Here is a 14,423-nt window from a genome sequence, read left to right as displayed (position 1 = left end):
ATTTAGACAATGCCTCAGGTGACAAAATCATTATTTCCAGGTATTGTGTTAGAGGCCTTGTCAGTACCTTCAGTTACTTTGTTTATATGGTTAATATTATTTTTATTTTGATTTGACTTATCTGAATTCTCAATTACTTTGGAGTTCATATCGGAAGTTTGTATTTTGTATCGCAGTGCCTTATCTAATGCATTTTTTCATAATTTCCCTAAGTAATTTTTTAAGTCAAGCATTAAATTGTGATTTAGTTTCTCTACTACATTAAGTCAAATTAATTGTTAAATCCAACTTGTGCTTTTTGACAGTTAATAACTCTTTAGTTGCCATTATAAACTTTTCAGATAGTTCAGAATAGTCTCTCAGTAATAATTTTAAACTGCATTCTTTATTTTCAGTTTTATCTTGTAGTAAACATAAGTTCAATATGAAATTTTTCCATAGCTGTGAAGACTTTTCCAAAACCTTGGAGTTAGGTCAGTAGTCAAGTTCAGTAAGCAAACTGTTCACTTGAATCTTGATTAATTCCTGCATTATGTATCTCAAAGGTGAATTGATGGAACCATCATTCTCATGATTAGTTTCCTGTTCATTGTCCAATTGTCTTTCACATCATTTGCAAACTCTTCAGTAGTTTATAAATTGTAATTTTTACTATGACAATCAGGACAACTATAATGGACATTAAGCGAATGTGATAATTTTTTTTAATGTGCTTACTCCCTAGCAAGAGGCACATGCAATAGGCTTACACTGAGAGTAGACCAAAAAGTTATCCACCACTTTCACAGATTACACAAGTACTTTTATCACTGATATCTACAGGCATAGTGAGAGCTGAATGCCAAGAACTGAACACTAACAAACCATTTCTGTCAACCTCATTGGTTGTCTCTGGTGACCACTGAGTTTAATTAAAATCAAGGATTTAAAATAAATTTTTAAAGCCAATAAAAAGGGCATTTTTTTTTTTTAAGCTGTGCTTTAAACAGTACCTTTTCATTATTATGAAAAGATTCCTCTAGAATTATTTCCTTGAACATTCCCTATTTAGCATTTGTATTTGTAAATTACCATATAGTTCCATTAAAAAAACTTAAAAGAAGGTATCTGACATGAAAAAATCTTAGAATGTATCTTAGAAGCAATCTCTCTTGGGAAAACTAAAATCCTTCCCCTTTCCATTGATAGTAGTTATTTCTTTGAATAAATTATACATCAATACACTGACTGCTTTCCAGTGGTTGCTTATTTAAAAGTTCTTAATACCCAATGAATCCTTGCTGATAACCAGATTGAGAATGCTTTTTTCTCTTGATACCTCTTTCTCTATCAGCATGTTAGAAGTGCTGTTGTGGTGCCTTTAACATACTAGTATAGAATATAGATCCAACAAATCCAGATATTGCTCTGCAATCAGGTGAGTGACCAGTCTTCGAGTTCACCTAATCTCTAGAAAATTGAAGTCTGCATAATAAGAAATTCAGATTTGCTGGTTCATCCCTTTTTTTTTTAATGTAAAGATGTTAATTTAAGTCGTCTGGTCTTTATCATCATAATATAATCACCCTAATTTTTGTTTTTCAACTTATGCCATACTAGGCTAATTCAGTGTGGTTATATACTGGATATGCTCATCCTGAATTTATATGTTTGACAGTTAAAAGGATAACCCTTCCTACTTATTTGTCATGTCCATCCTTTCTGATCGCACTTTATTTACCATATTCAAATTTTGCATCCAGTATATATTAGTGATACCATGTTTTCTGATATTTCAGGTTTATTACTTCCAGTTTGGATGCCATACATAAATATGTTAATACTTATCCTGCTTTCTCACACAGACAGTAGAGGTAACTTAATCGAAACTTTCCTAGATGATCAACAACTGAATTTACTGAATACCGGATCTCACACTTATATTAGGGGTTGGCTACAGGTATCACTTCTGCAATACACTTAACAATATGTTCTCCATCAATTTATCCTAGTATAGAATGGTTCGTATTAAATGATCCTTACAACAGTGATCATTTTCCGATAGTATGTTCCATACAGACACAATCGACTCTTACAGAAGGAACCAGAACAGTATGGAATTTTAAAAAAGCTAATTGGAGTGTAAATATATGCAATTAATCAAACTGGATAAGCAATTAATAGAAACCCTGCCAATAGATGATGCTGTCTTATATATCAACGATCAACTGCTAGAAGCTTCCAAAGCTACAATACCTCAAATAAGTAAGGCAAGGCAGGCACGGTACAACTCTTGGTGGAATGCAGAATGTGCAACAGCAAAAACAAAACAAAATCGTGCATGGAATAGATTCCGGAAATATCCAACTACCCTCAATTTGATTGTGTATAAAAAAGCCAAAGCTGAAGCGAGGAGAATTCAGAAAGAAGCAAAGAAAAATTCTTGGATCGTGTTTGCTTCCACACTTACTAGGAACTCTAGTCCTGGTTTGGTGTGGAAAAAAATTCGGATTTTAAGTGGAAGATATCCAAGCACACAATCTCCAATCTTCCATTGGAAAGGGCAGGACGTTTATGCAACAGACCAGATACCAGAAATTCTGGCTGACTCTTTCGCTTCCATATCAGCAGTTACAAGCTACAACACTGAATTTCAAAAATATAAAGAGCAAGCTTGAACGGAGTAAGTTGAATTTCTCTACCAAGACATCTCATCCCTATAATCTACCATTTCTAAAAGAGGAATTACTTACAACCATTACAAAACTGCCTAATAGCGCACCAGGTCCCGATGGCATTTATTATACTATGATCCAACACCTAAACTCTGATTGTCTGGAAATCTTACTAGCTCTATATAATAGAATTTTTCTGAACAACCTGTATCCATCCATATGGTGGCATGCAATTGTCCTTGCATTTCCCAAACCCGAAAAAGATCCTTCCTATACATATAATTATTGCCCGATTTCACTGACCAGCTGCTTAGGGAAAATCCTTGAGCGAATGGTGCATAATAGACTTACGTGGTTGCTGGAAAAAGAGAATGTTTTATCACCCCACCAATTTGGATTTAGAAAAAAATAGATCAACACTTGTCAAAGTGGAAACAAATATTAGAAACTCATTTATAAGAAAGCAGCACATGGTGATGGTAAATCTAGATCTTGAAAAAGCTTTTGACACAACATGGAGATTCAGAATTCTACGAGATCTATTTCAATTAGGATACAGAGGACAACTTCCACAATTTATAGAAACATTCCTTGCTGACAGAACATTTCAGGTATGATATAAAGGCTGTTTATCTACAATATATATACAACAGGAAGGGGTTCCCCAGGGCTCAGTATTAAGTGCAACCCTGTTTGCACTGCGGGTGAACAATATCACAAAGGTTATACCACCATCATTGGAAATATATATGTATGCAGATGATCTTTCAATTTCATTTCAATCACAAAGCATGAACACAATTGAATGACAGCTCCAATTATCCATAAAAAAATAGAAGTATGGACTAAAAATAATGGATATAGAATATCTGAGAAAAAATCAGCTGTTATATACTTCTGTAAAATGCGTGGTCTTCATCCTGTACCGGTCTTATACTTATATAAAATTGCTCTACCTGTTATTCAAAATTTCTCCTTCTTGGGCTTAACATTAGATAGAAAACTAAACTTTCATGAACATATACTAAGACTTCGAACTAGTTGCCTCTTAAAACTTAACATCTTACGCACAGTATCTTCAATGGCCTGGGGAGTCGACAGGTACACATTATTACTATTATATAAAACTTTGATTAGATCTCGTTTGGATTATGGATCTCCTATATATGCTTCAGCAAGAAGGAGCATCTTACGTCGCCTAGATACTATTCACCATAATGCTCTCCGCATAGCTCTAGGAGGATTTAGAACTTCACCAATTTACAGCATGTATGCAGATACATTGGAACTCCTGCTGCACCTTTGATGAGATTATCTACTGTGCATGTATGCGGCAAAAATATACAGTCAGCCATCACATCCAGATTGGTCCATTATTCACGATCCACCATGGACGAGGAATTATGATTGCAAGCCAAATGAAAATAAACCAGTAGGACTGCGTCTCAGACACTTATCTCAAGTTTGGGAAATACATTTCCAGCATATTTCTGCAGTAGATATAAACTCAGAACCTCCTTGGATTCCGACTGTGCCTTTGTCCATATCATATCTTACAAACAGGAATAAAAAAGAGATCTCTCCAATTGTTATGCGCATTATAGCCTTAGATGCTAATATGCCATAAAACAAACAAACAAATCCAATCGTTACACAGAAGCTCCATGCACTGCACAGTTTTTAAAATAGAAACAGTCATCAGATTTACACGGATAGTTCAAAATCGAACAACTCAGTAGGTGCCGCAGTAGTTTTACTGGAATATATTATATCCATCTCCTTGCCTCCTCGTGTTTGCAGTATTTTCACAGCAGAATTATATGCTATTAAACTAGCACTGGATGATATTACCGGGCATCAACTTCTACCTGCCCTAATCTATACTGACTCCCTTAGTGCAGTAGCAGCTCTACAGAATAGCAAATATTCCTCAAATTCCTTGATTCAGCACCTCAAAAAACAATTCAGAGTTTTGCATAAAGCAAGAAAACAAGTGTCTATCTGTTGGATTCCCAGCCATGTTGGAATCCCAGGAAATAATCATGCAGACCAAGCCGCAAAAAATCCAGATCTTAATATACAAGATAACTTTCAGTTTGTACCATTTACAGATTATGGGTATGTATTTCATACCAAATATACTTCCATTTGGAAACAACTTTGGAGGGACCAACCGTGCAATAAACTTTGCAGGATAAAAAAAGATCTATGTTCGTGGCATTCTAGCTCACGTACAAATAGGCAGGAGGAAGTTATATTAACAAGACTGCGCATTGGACATACCTTCCTCACTCACAAACATTTACTTCTAAGAGAAGATCCTCCATTCTGCTCTGTCTGTCAGATACAACTTACAGTAAGGCACATCCTGATTGATTGTCCATCCTATTCAGCCGTTCGAACCACATCCTTCCAATCATTAGCAAACTTGCAAGCTCTTCTAACCCTCTCATGTACTTGGTGACAAAGCAAACCTAAGTGAACTCTTTATATATATTAAACATCTAGGAATAATAAATACACTCTGATATATTCATCCATAAATGATTAAAATGAACATAATGATACTGACAGACACATATTGGCCACAGTTGTCCTTGTGTCATGAAATTTTTTATAACAACAACAATAACAACTATCCTGCCACTGCTACAGAATGTCTCTAAAATTCCAATGTGGTTACCTACTGGATATGCTCATTTTGAATCTATATGTTTGACAGTTAAAAGCATAACTCTTCCTTCCATTATAGCTGTTTGTTGCATCATTCTTCTTTCACAGTGTGTGAAAGAAGAATGGTGTGAGTTATGTGGACTATGCCACGTAGCTCAGAGTATAAAAAGCTAAACAGCTTTGTCTGCTAGAACAGTGGTAATTTGCATCTGGTTGTGCAAGTCAAAGTGATAAAGTAGCAGTTATGGGTTGTAGTAAAGATGTCACGGAGTCTCAAAAGGGCATGATTGTGGGAGCTTGTGCTTTCGATGTTTCTCTATCGGAAACAGCACATCTTGTTGATTGTGCATAGCCCACTGTGGTTAAGGTGTATGAAGAGTGGTGTTAAATGGATCAAACTACCTCCTGCGAGAATTGTAAAGGATTATGCAAGGTGGATATTTGTGCAAAGGGTGCAATGCATTTATGGACTGAATAGCAGTTCACTGTTATTGCAATACAATATAGGGAATGCAAGAACAGTATCCCAAATGACAATGTAATGCACATTCAAACGTATGGGGTTCTACATCAGACAACCCAAGAGACTCTCCCCTCACCTCTGATCAAACTCCCTCATTGATGGCAAATACCATGGTGTCAACAACGTGCTGGTTGGATGCTAGAAGACTGGAAATGAGTGTGCTGGTCATTTGAGTCCAAATACCTGGTGCAACACACCAACAGAGCCTTTGTGTGTAGTGCAAACAACACAAGTCCATAGATCCATCGTGCATGGTGCCCACTATCCAGACAGGTGGTGGTGGTGGTGGTTGCTTAATATAGGAAAAGAACTTTGATTCCGATTGCATATGAACTACTGGTGAGGTCTACTGGCAGCTCTCAGGAGACCATGTGCACCCTGCCATGTTGCATTTTTATCTTTGGATCTTCCAAGATATAATGCACCATGTAATCTGGCCTCCACTGTGCACAAGTGGTTCAAGGAACACAGTGAAATATCACCCATCTTAATTGACCTCCAAATGAACACGGATGTTTTGGATTGGGAACTGAGGCATATGGACACGCAACTGTCATCTATTCTGACATTGTGGAAAGCCTTGTAGGCAGCATGGCTGCAGATCCCTATGGACACGATCACTGAGTGTATGGCTCAATAGAATGGTTCAAATCAGCACAAGAATCTACCTCTGCTTTCTTTAAACTATTATTAATGTAAAACTTTGTTGTGTTACTAGTTTTCTAAGAAACCTAATTCTAATGTTCTGTGGTTCCAATGTGTCTCATGTTTAGAAAAGTAGTCCCTTCTGTTAACAAGTGCAGGATATGCTGAGAAAAATTTTGCCAAATGAGTTCTGTGCAATTTCTCAAAGTCCTTCTCAATCAGTTCTAACCTGGAATTGATCGAAAGTTCCTTGGGCATAAACATCCTCCTATCATGGCGCCTCCGTAGCCAGGTGGGCAGGAGCAACAGTGCGTAGCATGCACTTCTTGATTAACCTGGGGTTCGAGCCCGTGACCACCAAATACCGATGATGCATGCGGAAAGGTCAGGGAATGACCTTTCCGCATATCCCCAGAACAATAGAAAAAAAAAAAAACCCTATCATTCCTGGATAAAATTCCAATCTCTTTCTCTCTCACATTAAAGACCTAACTTGCCCTTAATATTATTAGTGACTGAATATCACCCTTTGTTCTCTTAAAAGATAATTATTCTGTGATATCATTATCCTTAGTTTCTAGCAGACATACCCTGGTCCTATTTCACTTAATTGTTACATAATACAGTCCCTCTTTCTCCGAGAATCCAGTCATTCAGAATTACAGCTTTTTATGCAACTGTTGCCTTCTGCCCACTTTTTTGTTTTATTTCCCCCCCCTCTTCTCCCTGTAGCAAGGTGCACTAGAGAAGACTCTAGCATTGTGTGGGTTGCCTGAGTTCTCTAATACCTTACAGGGCATTAATTCTTTTCTTCAGGCAGTAAGTTTCATCCAGCACAAAACACAAAGTTCATACTTAATTTCCTTGCTCTTCTTGCACCTGGGATACAAAAAGGAATCACCTGTGATACTTTTGTGACCTTTCAGAGATAGCTTCAAATTTGTGCCACAGTCGGTACAATGAACAAAACTAGGACTTGCTGGATAATTACCTTCAGCAATTCCCCAGTCAATCATGTCATTCTGAGTTACATTATTTTCCTCAGCTCTGGTTTTCACCTTAAGTACAGCTGAATTTCTAATTAAAAATTACAAAAATTGCAGTACACTACATGCTATAATGTTTGGTGCATTCAATAAAATATTCTTTATAATATAAAGAAGTACTTCTTAAAATATCCTGCTTTACAATCTTATATAGAATGGTGACACTAATTGAAAACTCTACTGATTATTGTTATCAACTTTACTCTAATGGTTCAAAACGATACATTCTTTCAATTTATATAATGACTACAATATTTATTAAGGCAAATATACTATATAATTCCACAAAGAAATGCTTACCTGTGATGCTGGATTTTGATTTCAAAATCTTGATTTAAAAACTAACTACATAATAGAAGATAATGATTAATAGAAGATGAAATGAAATTTAGAATAAAATGAATGAAAATACTACTAAAATTTACCAAAAACGTGCTAGTTAATCCACTGTCATTCAAAGATGGTCTGATATTCCAAATTAGCTACCATTGGCATAGAAAATAATTTATCTCAATTTGTGACCCCTCTCCAGGGTCACAAATTGAGGTAAACTGGTACAAATCCTGTTATTCTTCATGCAGAGAAGTAAATATTTGAATTAAAAATTACATGCATTTCTTATATATTTTTAATAAAGGTGTCACTTTATAGTCTATAAATCTCTTACACAGAATTCTTTTCAAGCAGTAAGCTAATGATTCTTTCTACTTACAGGTTGTTGGGTTGGCAATCCTCAAGATTGCAGTGACAAAACACGCTGCATGGAAACAAAGAGAGATCCTAAAGTGCAGTTGCTGTTTTGTTGTTGTGAAGGTGAAATGTGCAATAGGCACATGATTTCTTCTTCACCTGCATTATTAGCACCTGTACAAACAGGTTGGTATATTTTCTAAATTTACTAGAAATTAATTTTTGTTTTATATTTAACATAGATTATTAGATTAGAATAATTTAGAAACTTATTTTACTAAATTATAGTACAGTAGATGCCCTATTAACTGAGCTCTGCTTAACTGATTCACTGGATTAACCAGCAATTCCCTTTAACTTCTTTGAAACATACTATTTGATGCCAGAGGAACACTGCAACTTGCAGTTATCATGAGTACAGTGTGTGCTTACAGCTCATTAGCAAAGGCACATGATGCAAGAAAGCAAACTTATATAGCATTGGCCAAAACACACCCACCCACCCTTCTCATTTTATCCATCCACTCGCTCCAAATGTTTGTCTAGTTCTGCCTTGAATCTATTTAAGCTATCAACTTCTACAATGACAGATGGAAGTCTGTTCCAGCAATCAACCACACGCTGGCTAAAGGCGGCAAACTTCCGCACATCTATCCTACAACTATCTTTCCTCAATTTGAATTTATGCCCTCTCAGGCGATTATTCTGAGCAAGAGGGATCCCATCAGCATTGAGCATGCACAAACCATTCAAGGCTTTACACACCGCAATTAGATCACCTCACAGGTGCCTAGTCTCCAGACACTGTAATTTGTAAAACTTAAGCCTTTCTTTGTAAGAGCAACCCTTTGTTCCATTCACTAATCTTGTTTCCCTTCTCTGTACTCGTTTGAACAACTCTACATCCTTCTTAAAATGAGGCCTCCAGGACTGTATACAGTACTCAAGTTTTGGCGTGACCATTCCCTTATTAGCAATTGACCATTCCCATCTACACTGCTCAGAAAACTTCATATCTGCCTACACAATTACTCCCAGGTCCTTTTCACTCTCTACCACTGTCAGTGTAGTACCACACAGTTGACATATTACTCTGGGGTTACTGCTTTCCATATGCAGTACTTTATATTTGTCAGTGTTAAACTTCAATTGCCACCTCTCAGCCAATCTGCTCAACTTTTCTAGATTCTGTTGCAGCAACACTGAACTCCGGGGGACTCCACTAATAACATTAGTTCACAAAGAGCAGTGTCCATTGATTACCACTCTCTGTCTTCTCCCACTCAACTATCCCTTTATCCATAGCAGCAATTTGCTTCCAATGCCACACTGCTCCAATTTGTGCAGCAGTCTTCCTGTGCAACAGTATCAAAAGCCTTTCTATGATCCAAATATATGATATCAAAATTATTCTTTGTATCCGGTTCCTTTGTGACTTATCATAGTATCCAATCAAATTGGTCAGACAAGGCTTCCCCTTAACAAACCCATGCTGTGTCCGAGCTATAACTGAAGACTTGTCTAGATGATCCTGCAATACTTCTTTAAGGCACTGCAGTGCCTCCATTAATTTCCCTGGAACAGAAGTTAAACTAACAGGTCGGTAATTACCTGTGTCTCCCATTGATCCTCCTTTCTGGATTGGGATCACATTTGCACATCTCCAGTCCATGGGTACCTCCCCTGAGTCCAGGGAAGCTCTCATAATTATGTCTAAGGGTTTGCTTACTTCCTTTGACGTCTCATTTAATATAACTGGATAGATTCCATCCACCCCAGGTGCCCTATGTTTATCTTCAACAATTTCTCCTCCACTTTACTCTTAGTTATTACAAGATTATCTAGCTTACTGCCAGATTTGAATACACCTCTGGCATTCCCCTCCCTGAATAACTCCTCATGTGTGAATGTCGATGCAAAATATTCATTTAGTTTGTAAGCTGCCTGAGCAGGATCATCAACAGTTGAACCATCGATATCAAGTGGACCAATCTGATTCATCCCCTTCCTTCTAGAATTGACATAAGTAAAGAACTCTTTGCTGTTTTTATTTGCATCCTTTGCCAAAGTTTTCTCGTAATCTGCTTTTGCTTGCCTAACCTTCTTTGTGACTTGGTTACAGACCAGCTTATATATATCATAGGCTTCTGTGTCCCCTGTTAATTTATATGTATCCCATGCATTTTTCTTCACTGCCACGTGTCTAATTAGTTCATCTGATATCCATTTAGACCTATAGAACAATATTTCTTAGTTGGTATGAAAAGCCTAGTAGCTTCCAAGATTAATTGTTTCAATGCTTCTCATTTTGAATTTACTGTTGGTAACATCATCGGTTGGTCCCACCGTATAGCCTTTAAATACTGTCTCAGACCACTGTAGTCACCTTTACGAAAGCAAAGCCGACCGGGCTAGCCGAGTGGGTAAAGTACCTGCCCGGCAACCCAAAGGTCGCGGGTTCGATTCCCGCCTCGGGCTTGGATCAAAGTACTGCAAAAACCTTGGGAGGTGCAATATGGCCACAGAAGCCGATGCGCCAACAACTACCAAATCAAAAAAAAAAAAAAAAAAAAAAAAAAACGAAAGCAAAAACTCTTTGAGTAAATCCCATTTCAGCCCACTGTGATCACTGCCACCTAGTGGTTCCTTTATCTGCAGATTTTTAATGCATGAAGAATCACTACTGATAATCAGATCAAGAGTGTTACTTTGTCTAGTGCCTCTCGAACATGCTGCTGTAGAAAACTATCATCCAATAAATCCACAAAAGCCTTGCTGATGTGTGTGACCAACCCACAAATTCCAGTCAATATCTGGGAAATTAAAATCCCACATTATAAGACACTGATTTACTGGCCCACTCTGTTTCTCTATACAGTTGTTTATTATACTCATCAGAGTCATTAGGCCTATAACACACTCCTATATATCCATGTCGACTGGCTGTACTTCCTTTGATTTTATGTGTTTATTTACCAATAGCATAACCCCTCTTCCCTTCCTATCCTGTCTATCCTTCCTGTACACATTGTACTCTGCAAATTCCAGTTCTGCATTCCTTATATATGTGTGACACCATGTCTCTTTTTTCCCAACAATATCTGCCTTTGAAGTTTTGACCAACACCTCAAATTAATCAAATTTATTTACCAAACTCCTAGCATTGGTGTACACACAAGTATACATGCACCTGTTCCTATTCTTAGCTACTCTACCATAGCCCATGTATTTATTTGTTCCGCAATGACTCCCAGCAGTCTCTGGAATCCCCTCCACCTTGTTTTCCAGGCTGCTGCTCATTTCAATAGAAGCAGTGCAAGAATCACTTTCACCTCTGCCAGTGGCTACTGTTAATCTATTACTCTGTGCCCCCCCCCCAATATTCACAATATTACATTAATACACCAATCGCTGAGTTAAAATAATAATTTAATACTGTATATACCAACAATACAGAGGATACTGTAACATGGGTCGGAAAACTGCTATCTTGGGGGATACAAGGACTAATAGTTTAACAGTAGCCGCAGGCAGAGGTGAAGGTGATTCTTGCACAACTTCTATTAGAATAAGTAGCGACCTGGAGCGAGGGGTGTTGGGGGTTTCAGGGACAGATGCCAGTCTTCGTGAAATAGGTGGGTATATGGGATGTGTTAGGGTAACTAGGAATAGGAATAGGTGCATGTATACCAATGCTAGAAGTATAGTAAATAAATTTGATGAATTTGAAGTGTTGGTCAAGACGTCAAAGCCAGATATTGTTGGGATAGCAGAGACGTGGTGTCACCCAGATATAAGGAATGCAGAACTGGAATTTGGGGAGTACAGAAAGGATAGACAGGATAGGAAGGGAGGAGGTGTTATGCTGAAAAACATAAAATCAAAAGAAGTGCACCCAGTTGATATAAATGAACAGTGCATTGTTTAGTTAGTTTGGTGTGACATAAGCACTGGAAAGCAAAAATAAGAGTAGGAGTGTGTTATAGGCCTAATGACTCGAATGAGTACAGTGAACAATTGTACAGAGAAATAGAGTGGGTTAGTAAATCAGAATGTCTTATTATGGGGGATTTTAACTTATAACTTTAACTTTATAACTTTTAACTTTATATTAAGATATTGACTGGAACTTGTGGGTTGGTCACTTGCACACTAGTAAGACTTTTGTGGATTTATTGGATGATTGTTTTCTGCAGCAGCATGTTCGAGAGGCAACCAGAGAGAGTAATACTCTTGATCTGTTTATCAGCAGTGATCTTTCGTGAATTAAGAATTTGCAAATAAAGGAACCACTAGGTGGCAGTGATCACAGTGTACTGATGTGGGATTTAATTACCATCAGGGGTAAAGGAAAGGGTTTTTGCTTTCGTAAAGGTGAGTACAGTGGTCTCAGACAGTTTTTAAATTCTGTACAGTGGGATCAAATGACGATGTTACCAATAGTAAATTCTAAGTGGGAAGCATTCAAGGAATTAATCGTGGATGCTACTAAAAGTTTATATTAAGAAATATTGTTCAAGGTTTAGGCCTAAATGGTTATCAAATGAACTAATGAGACTCATAACAGAGAAGAAAAATGCATGGGATGCATATAAATTATCAAGCTACACTGAAACCTATGGCAGATATAAGCTAGTCTGTAATCAAGTCACAAAGGAGGTTAGGCAGGCGAAGGCAGATTACGAGAAATCCATGGCAAAAGATGCTAAGAAAAACAGCAAAGATTTCTTTACTTATATAAATGCTAAAAAGACGGGGATGAATCTGATTGGTCCACTTGATATCGATGGTTCGACTGTTGATGATCCTGCTCAGATAGCAAACAAACTGAATGAGTATTTACATCTACATTCACTCATGAGGAATTATTAAGGTTTGAAAATGGCAGAAGGTTATCAAATTGTTGCAGGGTACTTAATGATTTTGTAATAACTGAGAGCAAAGTGGAGGAGAAATTTTTGAATTTAAACATAAGAAAAGCACCTGGGGTGGATGGGATCTATCCAGTTATATTAAAGGAGGTGGCAAAGCAACTAAGCAAACCCTTAGCCATAATTATGAGAGCATCCTCGGAATCAGGGGAGGTTCCCACGGACTGGAGATGTGCAAATGTATCCCCAATTCACAAAGGGAGATCGAAGGGCGACATGAGTAATTACAGACCAGTTAGTTTAACTTCTGTTCCAGGTAAAATTATAATGGAGTCACTGGTTAAAGATGCATTGCAGGATCATCTAGATAAGACAGCAGCAATAATTCAGACACAACATGGGTTTGTTAAGGGAAAGTCTTGTCTGACAAATATGATAGGATATTATGATGTGGTTACAAAGGAACTGGATGCAAAAAATAATTTTGATATCATATATTTGGATTTCAGGAAAGCTTTTGACACTGTTGCACATGGAAGACTATTGTACAAATTGGAGCAGAATGGTATTAAGGGTAAGTTGTTACAATGGATAAAAGGATGGTTAAGTGGGAGAAGACAGAGGGTGGTAATCAATGGGTGCTGCTCTTCGTGGACTAATGTTATTAGTGGAGTCCCACAGGGTTCGGTGTTGGGTCCACTGTTGTTTTGTATACACCTAATTCTGTTTTTACACGATAGATACGTTCCTGAAAAATACGTGTAAAAAAAATTCGTGTAAAAAAAAGACATTGTATTTATGGAAGGAAAGACGATTGGTTCCGGATCTAAAAAATCAGTAAAAATAATTAAAAAAAAAACACATAAAAATATTCGTTTTAAGCTTATTATTTTATTTCAACAAAATACACATGTAATAATATGTAATGAAAATGTATTAAAGTAAATTTGTATGCATATGAAATGAAAAAAATTCTTCATGAACAAAAAAAATCTGTTTTACACATCGCAAGATTTTATTCATTTTCACTTTCTGATAATAAACGGCGCATACGTTTGCGTACGACTGGAATATCACTAGAAATGTTGTGGACATAGTCTTCTTCCTCTATTATGAAATTCTATCTGTGATCTCTTGAGAAAAATCAGCACGAGTCTCCTCTGGTGCTGATGTTTCACCGGTTTTTACGAACGAATTCAGTTATTAATCATTGTCTTCATGTTTTGGTTAGGCCGTTATATAATTCTCTGTAAGAGGCTGTCAACAACTTCAGTTCACGTTGAAACTTCCCAGCGCGTTCTTCATTAGGGTCATGTTTGAC

General features: G+C 37.1%; 1 protein-coding gene across 2 annotated transcripts in view; it reads left to right on the top strand.

Moving 5' to 3' along the window:
- Nucleotides 1–14,423, top strand: part of LOC150075232 (activin receptor type-2A-like) — a 122,357-nt gene that overhangs the window by 24,339 nt on the left and 83,595 nt on the right. For both annotated transcript variants that reach the window (XM_090388876.1, XM_090388875.1), the window contains exon 3: nucleotides 8,256–8,417. In XM_090388876.1, coding sequence (XP_090245002.1) covers nucleotides 8,256–8,417 — 162 coding nt within the window. The remainder of the gene's footprint in view (nucleotides 1–8,255; nucleotides 8,418–14,423) is intronic.

The sequence above is a fragment of the Mastigoproctus giganteus genome, chromosome 14 (assembly GCF_048544385.1).
Source record: "Mastigoproctus giganteus isolate SK-2022 chromosome 14, ASM4854438v1, whole genome shotgun sequence".
Classification (NCBI taxonomy): Eukaryota; Metazoa; Arthropoda; class Arachnida; order Uropygi; family Thelyphonidae; genus Mastigoproctus; species Mastigoproctus giganteus.
This window is presented reverse-complemented; position numbering and strand designations above follow the sequence as displayed.